At 39.7% G+C, this 12113-nt stretch overlaps 1 protein-coding gene across 3 annotated transcripts in view; it reads left to right on the top strand.

Moving 5' to 3' along the window:
• Positions 1-12113, top strand: part of CD99L2 (CD99 molecule like 2) — a 90471-nt gene that overhangs the window by 40267 nt on the left and 38091 nt on the right. For all 3 annotated transcript variants that reach the window (XM_019435761.2, XM_019435759.2, XM_019435760.2), the window contains exon 2: positions 11343-11402. In XM_019435761.2, the coding sequence (XP_019291306.1) occupies positions 11343-11402 (60 nt within the window). The remainder of the gene's footprint in view (positions 1-11342; positions 11403-12113) is intronic.

The following is a 12113-nucleotide window of genomic DNA, read 5'->3' as shown; positions in this document are numbered from 1 at the left end:
GCCGTGAGATCATGACCCGAGCCCAAGTCGGACACCCAACCGACTGAGCCACCCAGGAGCCCCTGAATTTTCATTTTAATTGACACAGCCACATGTGGCTAGTAGCTGCCATGTTGACTGGAAAGGACAAACACAAACAACCGGGATGGGTGTGCCTTCGGCTTGAACTCAGTGGAACAGGTCGGGGGACAACAGAGGAGGGAGTGATTAATTAAATCAAAATGAAAGGCTACTACCGGGGCACATCAGGTGGGTCTCCCTTGGGCATCAGGCATTTAAATGAGGGCTTTGGCAGGTGCTGGATCCCAGCCAGTGCATGCTGGAATTCTCTAACAAGGACCTGCAGTGCCTTCTTTTACAGTCCTCATTAAAATGCACCCTTAGCTTTAGACACCAGTCACAGTGGCCATATGAGGTCAAGTTTGTTTCCTCCCAAAGGGACAAAACCTATTTTAGGACAGACACAAGCTGCTGGGGTGTCCGTGGGTAGAACTGGCAATCTGCTTCTCAAATGGATCTCTTTAAGGGCAAGTACAAGTCCATGGGTAACATTTCCAAAATTCTGCCTAATGTGAACAGACATTTGCAGACAGGTGGTACCAGCTCACTACATGCCTTTTCCATTAAATGAAATTCTTTGTGGTCTTCTGCAGTGGAACGAGGCAACTTAATACCCCCCCACCACCATAAGGTGATTTGGGGCTTGTAAATTGAGCCTGAGATGAATCAGCTACTTTTTAATGTCTATTTACACCCAAACTGAGTTGTTCTACATTGCATACAAAAGACCTAGAACACTACCCTATTTTAGAGCATTCGAGGTATGATCTCTCTCATGAGAATATTTGTTCCCTTCTTGATTTTAACAGCTGTGCTTGATTGTAGACTCTGAAGAAGTCTTAATTAGCTCCAGATGTAGGTTGATGCTGAGTGGTTCTGTCCACAAATGGTTTAAGTCCACTGAATCCAAGGTCAATGAGGGCTTAATAAATACTGCAAAATTATGTTCTGTTGCTCTTAACTCTTGATGACGTATAGCAGGATATATCAGCAAACAGTGGGGGAATGGCTCAGGCCAAAAACATATTATTACTTGTGCAAGATGTTAATTGGATGACTGAACGTAGGCTTGCAATTTTGGGGTTTTGAAGGAAGACCCAGTAAAATGATTGGCTTATGATTTGGGAGGGGTTGATCCAGAACTTTTAAATTATTATGATAAGAGAAATACTTGTGCCTGATTAAAAACAAATCCGAGAAGCATTTAAATTAATAATCAACATTCCTTCTCCCTGACCCCTAATCATGTGTAAGTTTCCAGAAAATTTATATGGATATAGACATACACACAAATGGAAAACTACTTGCTTTATTTAATACTGTATCTTGGAGCTCTCTCCCATGTCTGTGTGTATGCTCATGCTGTTCTTTTCTTTTTAATAGACTTCATTTTTTATAGCAGTTTTATGTTCACAGCAATATTGAACAGAAGGTAGAGTTTTTCCATGTACCTCCTGCCCAAACACATGCACAGGTCCCTTCTCAACACCGCCCACCAAAGTGGTACATTAGTTAGAATTGATTAACTTATACTGACATTCTATTATCGCCCCAAGTCCATACTTCAGGGTGCACTCTTGGTGTTGTATATTCTGTGGGTTTTTACAAACTGACAGTGATGTGTACCCACCATCAGAGTATCCTATGGAATATTTTCACTGCGTTCCAGCTGTGTGTGCATCCACCCCAACCTCTGGCAACAACGATCCTTTTGTTGTCTCCACAGTTTTGTCTTTCCAGAATGTCATAGGGTTGGAATCCTACACTTTGTCAGTTTTACAATGGGCTTCTTTCATTTAATAATATGCATTAAGGGTTCCTCTGTCTTTTCATGGCTTGATAGCTTTTTTTTTTCTTTTTAGCATGAAAGAATATTCCATTGTCTGGATGTACCACAGTTTGTTTATCCATTCACCCTACTGAAGGAATCTTGGTTGCTTCCGCATTTTGACAATTCTGAATAAAGAAATTATAAGCATCTGTATGCAGATTTTTGTGTGGACATAGGTTTTTTTAATTCCTTTCGGTAAACACTAAGGAGTACAGGTGCTGGATTGTATGGTGTATCTGTTTAGTTTTGTTAGAAACTATCAAACCGTCTTCCAACGTGGCTGCACCATTTTGCATTCCCACCAGTAATTGAGATTTTTTTTGTGTTCTGCATCCTTGCCAGTGCTTGGTGGTATCTGCAATTTCGGCCATCCTCAGAGGTTATGTTAGTTTCAGGTATACATTATAATGATTCCACAACTCTGTATATTACATGCTCATAACGATAGGTGTGATAAGTGTGCTCTTCATCCCCCCCATCTATTTCACCCATCCCCCATCCCCCACCCCCACTGTCTGGCAACCACCAGTTCTCTATATTTAAGACTCTGCTTGTTTTGTTTGTGTCTTTTTTTTTTCATTTGTTTTGTTTCTTAAAGTCCGAGAAAGACAGATACCATATGTTTTCACTCATATGTGGATCTTGAGAAACTTAGAAGACCACGGGGGAGGCGAAGGGGGGAAAAAAAGTTACAGAGAGGGAGGGAGCCAAACCATAAGAGACTCTTAAGGACTGAGAACAAACTGAGGGTTGATGAGGGGTGGGAGAGAGAGGAAAGTAGGTGATGGGCAGGGAGGAGGGCACCTGTTGGGATGAGCACTGGGTGTTGTATGGAAACCCATTTGACAATAAATTCTAAATAAAATAAGTGAAAAAATAAAGTTGACTTGGTTCCATTGGAAAAAAAAATTCCACATGAGTGAAATCATATGGTATTTGTCTTTCTCTGACTTCTTTCACTTAGCATTATGTTCTTTAGGCCATCCATTTTGTTGCAAATGGCAAGATCTCATTCTTTTTTATGGCTAAGTAGTAGCTCATTGTTTTAATTTGAATTTCACTGATGACCAAGATGTGGAGCATACTTTCACATATATAGTTGCCATCTGTGTGTCTTTGGTGAAGTATCTGTTAAGTTTTTTTGGCCCATTTTTTTCCCTTTGGTCAGCTGTTGTTTGTGTATAGCTTTAGAAACACCCTAGGGCACCTGTGTGGCTCAGTCTGTTAAGCGTCCAACTTCGGCTCAGGACATGACCTCACGGTCTGTGGGTTCGAGCCCCGCATAGGGCTCTGTGCTGACAGCTCAGAGCCTGGAGCCTGCTTTGGATATTGTGTCTCCCTTTTTCTCTGCCCCTCCTCTGCTTGTGCTCTCTCATGTGGTTAATCTCTCTTTTTCCTTATCTCTTTTTTCCAGAATTATTGAGATATAATTGATATTACACTGTATAAATTTAAGATACAATGTGATGACTTGATACATGTGTATATTGTGAACTGATTACCATGGTAAGATCATTTAAACCCCCATCACCTTACATAATTACCATTGTTTTGTGCATATGGTGAGAACATTTAAGATCTACCCTCCTAGCAATCTTCAAGTATATGATACAGTATTGTTCACTATAGTCACTATACTGTACATTAGATCTCCAGAGCTTATTTACGTATAACTGGAAGTCTATACCCTTTAAAATTTTTTTTTAATATTTATTTATTTTTGAGAGAGAGAGCGTGCGAGCGAGCAGGGGAGGGATAGAGAGGGAGACACAGAAACTGAAGCAGGCTCCAGACTCTGAGCTGTCAGCACAGAGCCCGACGTGGGGCTGAAACCCACAAACTGCAAGATCCTGACCTGAGCCGAAGTCAGATGCTTAACTCACTGAGCCACCCAGGCGCCCTTTGAGAGTCTATACCCTTTGACCAACATCTCCCCATCTCCACTGCCTCCAGGTCCCTGGAAACCGCCATTCTTCTCTGTCAATTTGACTAGTCTACATAGCCTATCTAAATGGGGTCACACAGTATTTCTTTTTCTCTGTCTTATTTCACATAGTATTAATGCTCTCAAGGTCCATACATTTTTTTCTTGAAAAGGTAGAATTTCCATTTTTTTATGGCTGAGTGATATTCTTTGTGTGTGTGTGTGTGTGTGTGTGTGTGTGTGTGTGTGTATCTTGATCTTTATCCATTTATCCATCAACGGTGGACACGTAGGTAGTTTCCATGTTTGGCTATTGTAAGTAATGCTGCAATGACTATGGGGGTGCAGAGACCTCTTTGAGATCCTGATTCCCTTTGTTGAGGATGACCCATACTGTTTCCCATAGTGTAGTAGCTGCACCAATTTACTTTCCCACAGACAGTACACAAGGGTGCCCTTTTCTCCACATCCTCGCCAACACTTACCTTGTCTTTTTCATTTTAGCCATTCTAACAGGCGTGAGGTGATACCTCACTGCAGTTTTGATTTGCATTTCTCTGATAATTAGTGATACTGAGCATCTTTTCATGGTCCGGTGAGCCATCTGGATGTCTTCTTTGGGAAAGTGTCTATTCAGATTCACCTAACTGGGCCTTATGTGGGTGTGGGGGATGACTAGGCACCAGAGGCACCTGGGGGGTGGGCCACATTTTCATCGGGTTGTTTGTTATTAAGTTGTAAGCATTCCTTGTATATTTTGGGTAACAGTTTTTTTGTTATTGTTGCTTTGGTTTTTTTTTTTTTGTTGTTTTTTTTTTTTTTATCAGATGTGTCTTTTGCAAATCTTTTCTCCAGCCTATGGCCTGTCTTTTCATTCTCTGGACAGTGTTTTTCACAGAGCAGAAGTTGTTAATTTTAATGAAGTCCAGCTTAAGTTTTTCTATGGATCATGCTTTTGGTGTTACATCTCAACAGTCATTGCCAAACTCAAGGCATCTAGGTTTTCTACTATGTTGCTTCTAGGAGTTTTATCATTTTGTGTTTTATATTTAAGTCTGTAATCCACTGGAGTTAATGTTTGTGAAGGATGTAAAGTCTTTGTCTAGATTCTTTTTTTTTTTTTTTTTTTTGGAGGTGGTTGTCCCAGCTCCATTTGTTGAAGAGACTGTCTTTTCTCCACTGTGTTGCTTTTTCTCCATTGTCAAATATGAGCTGACTGTATTTATGTGGGTCTGTTTCTGGGCTCTCTATTCTGTTCCATTGATCTGTTTGTCTCTCTTTTTCCTAATACACACTATCTTGATTACCATAACTTTAAATTTTTTCTTTTTAACGTTTATTTATTTTTGAGACAATGTGAGAGACAAAGTGCAAGCAGCGGAGGGGCAGAGAGAGAGAGGAAGACACAGAATCTGAAGCAGGCTCCAGGCTCTGAGCTATCAGCCCAGAGCCCGACACGGGGCTCGAACTCACGAACCATGAGATCATGACCTGAGCAGAAGTCGGACGCTTAACCAACAGAGCCACTCAGGCGCCCCTACCATAACTTTATAGTAGGTCCTGAAGTTGGCTAGCATCAGTCCTCCAACCTCATTCTTTTCCTTCAATATTGTATTGGCTATTTTGGGTCTTTGTGCTCTCCATATAACTTGTTAAAAGTTTATTTTTGAGACAGAGCATGAGTGGGGGAGGGAAGAGAGAGAGAGAGAAGCAGACGGAATCCCAAGCAGGCTCTGTCCTGTCAGCACAGAGCCCAATGTGGGGCTCAAACTCATGTGAGATCATGACCTGAGCTGAAACCAAGAGTTGGACGCTTAACTGAGCCACCCAGGCACCCCTCCATATAAACTTTTGAATCCGTTTCTCGGTATCTACAAAATAACTTGCTGACATTTTGATTGTGATTGCATTGAATCTATAAATCAAGTTGGGAAGAACTGACATGTTGACAGCATTGAGTCTTCCTATCTATGAACTTAGAATATCTCTACATTTACTTAGTCCTTTGATTTCTTTCATCACAGTTTTGTAGCTTTCTTCATCTAGATCTTAGGCTTTTTTCTTTCTCTTTCTTTCTTTCTTTCTTTCTTTCTTTCTTTCTTTCTTTCTTTCTTTCTTTCTTTCTTGTTAGATCTATACCAGGATTTCTTTTGGGGGGCTGCTAATGATGCTTTTTAAATTTCAAACTCCACTTGTTCATTACTGATATATAGGAAAAGGATTGACCTTGCCTCCCCCAACCTTGCTGTCGTCACTTATTAGTTCCAGGAGTTTAAAGAGTTTTTTGCATTTGTGAATCCTTTTGGATTATCTGCATAGATGATCATGTTCTCTGTGAACAAAGAGTTTTTATTTCTTCTTTCCCAATCAGGATCGCTCGATCGATCTCTTTCTTGTTGCAGTAGCTAGGACTTCCACTATGATATTGAAGAGCAGTAGGGAGAGGGGACATCATTGCCTTGTTTCTGATCTTGGAAGGAAAGCTTTAGTCTCACCATCAAATATGGTGTTAGCTATAGGTTTTTTTGTAGATACTCTTTCAAGTTGAGGAAGTTCCCTTCTATTCCTAGTTTACTGAGAGCATCCCATTCTTTTAAACAGCAATGTAACGTTTCATTGTATTGAACTACGTTTTGTTTAATTCTTCTTCTTTGATGGACACTTGGTCTGTGTCCATTTCTTGTTGGTATTTTAGGCAGTACTGTTTTGTACAACCTTGCACATACCCCTTTGGGCACATGTGCAAGTATTTTTCTGTAACAGGTACCTAAAAGTGCAATTGCTGGGTTGAGATATACGTATTTAAATAATTTTAATTTTTTAAATGTTGAAATAATTACAAACCTACAAGAAACTTGCAAGTATAAGGAGGTTCTCCCCACCCCCACAATCACCTGAGAGTAAGTTGCTTACCTGATACACCATCACCCTCCCCCTAGTCACCCCACCCCCCCACCCCCACCCCGCACATCTGCAATATACCTTTAGGGAGCATTTTCTTTTTTTTTTTATTATGAAATTTATTGTCAAATCCGTTTCCATACAACACCCAGTGCTCATCCCAACAGGTGCCCTCCTCAATACCCATCACCCACCCACCCCTCCCTCCCACCCCCCATAAACCCTCAGTTTGTTCTCAGTTTTTAGGAGTCTCTTATGTTTTGGCTCCCTCCATCTCTAACCATTTTTTTTTCCTTCCCCTCCCCCATGGTCTTCTGTTAGGTTTCTCAGGATCCATACAGGAGTGAAAACATATGGAATCTGTCCTTCTCTGTATGACTTTTTTCACTTAGCATAACACTGTCCAGTTCCATCCACATTGCTACAAAAGGCCAGATTTCATTCTTCTCATTGCCAAGTAGTATTCCATTGTGTATACAAATCACAACTTCTTTATCCATTTGTCAGTTGATGGACATTTAGGCTCTTTCCATAACTTGGCTATTGTTGAGAGGGCTGCTATACACATTGGGGTACAAGTGCCCCTATGCATCAACACTCCTGCATCCCTTGGGTAAATTCCTAGCAGTGCTACTGCTGGGTCATAGCGTAGGTCTATTTTTCATTTTTTGAGGAACCTCCACACTGTTTTCCAGAGCGGCTGCACCAGTTTGCATTCCCACCAACAGTGCAAGAGGGTTCCCGTTTCTCCACATCCTCTCCAGCATCTATAGTCTCCTGTTTTGTTCATTTTAGCCACTCTGACTGGCGTGAGGTGATATCTGAGTGTGGTTTTGATTTGTATTACCCTGATGAGGAGCGACATTGAGCATCTTTTCATGTGCCTGTTGGCCATCTGGGTGTCTTCTTTAGAGAAGTGTCTATTCATGTTTTCTGCCCATTTCTTCACTGGATTATTTGTTTTTCGGGTGTGGAGTTTGAAAGAATATCCAATGGAAAAAAGACAGTCTCTTTAACAAATGGTGCTGGGAGAACTGGACAGCAACATGCAGAAGGATGAAACTATACCACTTTCACCATTCACAAAAACAAACTCAAAATGGATAAAGAACCTGAATGTGAGACAGGAAACCATCAAAACCCTAGAGGAGAAAGCAGGGAAAAAACCTCTCTGACCTCAGCCGCAGCAATTTCTTACTTGACACATCCCCAAAGTCAAGGGAATTAAAAGCAAAAATGAACTATTGGGACCTCATGAAGATAAAAAGCTTCTGCACAGCAAAGGAAACAATCAACAAAACTAAAAGGCAGCCAAGGAATGGGAAAAGATACTTTCAAATGACATATTGGACAAAGGGCTAGTATCCAAAATCTATAAAGAGGGAGCATTTTCTTCAAGCAAGGACATCCTTTTATATATTCTCAGTGTAACTATCTGAGTCAGAAAATTAATGTTGATACCTTACTGCCACCTAATCCTCAGACCTAATGCAAGTTTCACCCGTTGTCACCGTAATGTCTAATACAAGGAATTCTGATTTACTGTCCACCTAGATTTCCCAGTTGTACCACATTGGCACTGGTGTGTGTAGGTGTCTCTAAATATTTTTTCAGAATCACTTCAGAATCAGTGGCAAGCAGGCCGCTCATTAACTCTTAATACTTCAGTGTGCATTTCCTAAAAACAAAGATACCTTCTTCCCTGACCACAGTAAATCCATGAAGATGGGGAAATTGACAGTGATCCAGTATTACCACCTGGTCAACAGACCTCTTTCAAATTTCACTAAGTGTCCCAATAATGCCTCTTATGCATTCAGGATCCAGTCCAGGATCACCTGTTGGATTCAGCTGTCACAATTTCCTTGATCTCAGGGATTGCTGTTCAGTGCTGAAAGCTATTGGCTCATGTTTTGTCCATTTTATAGTGTTCACAGTGGGAGAGCTAATCTTATGCCAATTACTCCGTCATAGAAAGAAGCAAAAGTCTACTCCAGAATTTTAGAAGCTAGGTTACTAAGTGTCATAATTTTTATTTTCTTGGTGGATTATATGCTTTATAAAATATTGGCCTTTTATTTAGATGTTGGGGTCTTAAATTTTATCGTCATATTAATATTGCCACATCTGCTTTCTTCTTGTTAACATTTACCAGTGTGTATTTCTGTTATATATATTTTGTGTGTGTGATTATGTTGTTTTATGTGTATATTTTGTCAACAGCATATAGTTATATTCCATTTATCTTTGGATAGGAGATTTACCCTCTTTATACTCATTTTTTTTTTTTTACTGATAGGATTGTACATATTCTTGTGTTAAGGTTCATATTTTCTGTTTAACTGGTTTCTTTTTTTTCTGTTTGGTGACTTTCGTTGGATTGATTTTTAGCTGTTGGTGTTGACCTTTTTTTTTTTTTTTTTTCCTTAAATGAGGTAGACGTTCTGTATCCTATATGTCTTCTTTTAGTGGTTACCCTTAATTCTTTTGCTATGGGAAATGGATTTTTAAAAATAAGACACGTTTTGGGGCGCCTGGGTGGCGCAGTCGGTTAAGCGTCCGACTTCAGCCAGGTCACGATCTCGCGGTCCGTGAGTTCGAGCCCCGCGTCAGGCTCTGGGCTGATGGCTCGGAGCCTGGAGCCTGTTTCCGATTCTGTGTCTCCCTCTCTCTCTGCTCCTCCCCCGTTCATGCTCTGTCTCTCTCTGTCCCAAAAATAAATTAAAAACGTTGAAAAAAAAATTAAAAAAAAAAAATAAGACACGTTTTTAGAACAGTTTCAGATTTATAATGCAAAGCTTGTAAAGACACTTCTCATATGCTTCACATTCGGTTTCCCCTATTTTTAACATTTTACATTAGTGTGGTGTATTTTTCACAATTAATGAACCAATATTGATATACTATTATTAACTAAAGTCCATACTCTATTCAGATTTCCTTTGTTTTAACCTGAAGTCCCTAGTTTTGTTCCAGGATCCAATCCAGGATACCAGTGACCTTCCATCATTATATCTCCTTAGGCTCTTCAGGCTGTGCTGGGTTCTCAGATTTTGTTTTGTTTTTGATGACCTTGGTTTTGAGTGCTGGTCACATATTTTGTAGGATGCCCATCAATTGGAATTTGTCTCATGTTTTTCTCATGATTATACTCGGGTTATGGGCATTTGAGAGGAAGACCACACATGTATGGTGCTTGTCTCATCCCACGATATCAAGGGTATATACTATCAGCATGACCCATCACTGTTGATGTTAACCTTGATCTGATGTAGTACTTCTTAGATTTCTCCACTGTAGAGTTACTCTCTCCTCCTACCTACCTTCTCATATTGTAATCCTTGGAAGGAAGTCAACACTTATGGAGTGGAGAGTTATGCTTCATCTCCTTGAGCTAGAAATACCTACATAAATTAATTTGAATTCTTCTGTTTTATCCCTTTTATGTATTCATGTGTTTATATCAACATGGACAAATGGATATTTTATACTTTGTATTATAATCTAATACTACTTTATTGATTAAATTGTTCCAGCTTTAGCTGTTGGGAGCTCTTTCAGCTGGCCCTGTGCCTCATTGACATATACCCATCAATATCAATATTTTAAAAAATACTTCCTGGAACTATAAGATGCTTCAGACTCCTATATTTCTTGTTCCAATCCTAGAACCTGCCATTTCTCCAAGGAGATCTGTTTTTCTTTAACTGGAGAATGGTATTTCGAAACCACGATCTGGGTGCTAGGTGTGCTTATTGCTACTGGGGTGTTACTGCTTCCAGGCCCTCTCAGGTCACAGAGCAGAGGTGTATGTCCGCATACTAGCCCATGTTTATATACACACGTGTCTATAAGTATTTCTATATGTAACCATCTGTATGTATGTTAAGCTAAACATGATTCATACTGAGGTCTCCAACTCTAATCCATTATCACATAGGTCGTTTTAGCCTTCTCTTATCTGTAACCTCTATCTGAAACAGTGAGAAGCCTGGCTTCTACAGTTCACCACCCATTTACCGATGTGTTCAGTTCCAGTATACATGCATGGTAGTTTGAGAATTGATAATGTATATACCCCTGTAGGAAACTACATGCCCATCAGAGGGAATGATAACTGTCAAATTCAATAGCAGGCATAATTGGGCAGATGGGTCCACCTCTGAGAACAGATTCTCTCGTTAAAAGCTTTTCCATAGAGCCTTTTAAGTTATGTATAATCAGAGCTACTAGATATGGATGCTGGGGTCAGGGGGGATGATACGCTGAGTTGACAGTGGAATGGGATGAAAGAACCTGGCACATATCGATGGAACTTTGGACTCCAGTATTCCTCATTGCAAAAGTCCTACATACCATGGAGAAGGCTTTTTGTAAGATTGTACTTCACGTTCTGTACAGTTGAGCCTTCAGCCTTCTAGTGGACTGAAGGTGGTTGTTTTTTTGTTTTTGGTGAGGGTAAGTTGTTTGTAGAAGGTTATCAACTAAATATATCTTTGGGTGGCTTCCACTGATTTCCTTTTCTTGTGTTACCTTCGTGACACTGTATCTAGAGGGAAGTAACCATTATAAGTACTATTTTGTTTTACGCAAAAATAGTTAAATCTTTTTTTTTTTAATTTATAGGATCTGGGGACTCTGATTTACGTCTGGAGGATGCATTTGAAGAAACTTCCTCAGTAAAGCGTGAGTAGTAAATCAGACTATTAAACAGCAAACAATAATGATTAGTATACACCACCCGCTCAGGAGACACACTCAAGGAAAACAGTAGGTGGCCTATATTGATCAGATAAAATATGGGTGTCATAAATTGCATTATTTAAGACAAAATCTGAATGTTTAACATCATTTGTTTCCTTTGCAAAGAATACCAAACAATGTAATAGCTGAGACAGCATTTTCTTCGGCAGCAGCCTCAGAAGACTGCCTTTCCCTAGCTCAAGAAGAGGTACTTTGAAGTGAATAAGAGATTTGTTTCTCCTCCTAGATTTTTTTATGACTTTTCTTAAAACGGTGTCTATATGTAATCTCTCAAATGCTAAGCTTTGTCATCAGTTTCTCTTTAGTTTTTTTTGAAAAAAATAAACCATTTAAAAAAATATGTGAATGTTAGAAAGTGAAGCTGAGATTTTGTGTGATCTTTCCCCATCCTGCTAACATACACTCCCTTCCCAGGAGGGAGCTGCTGAAGTGAGTTTGGATCTGCTGGTCCCAAATGATTTTTTGTGCTGTTACATACATCTATACACATAGATTGTTCGGTGTTGTTGGTTTTTTTTGTTTTTTTGTTTTTTTTTTTTTGCTTTATATAACACGTGTAGAGCTTTTTAATTTAGTTACATGTGTGTTATTGCACAACCTTTTTTATTTAAGATATATTGAAGACCTGAATGA

This window comes from Panthera pardus, unplaced genomic scaffold, assembly GCF_024362965.1.
Source record: "Panthera pardus isolate Hobbes unplaced genomic scaffold, ASM2436296v1 HiC_scaffold_27, whole genome shotgun sequence".
Lineage (NCBI taxonomy): Eukaryota > Metazoa > Chordata > Mammalia > Carnivora > Felidae > Panthera > Panthera pardus.
Note: the sequence above shows the minus strand (reverse complement) of the source record. Positions and strands in the feature narration are given on the sequence as shown.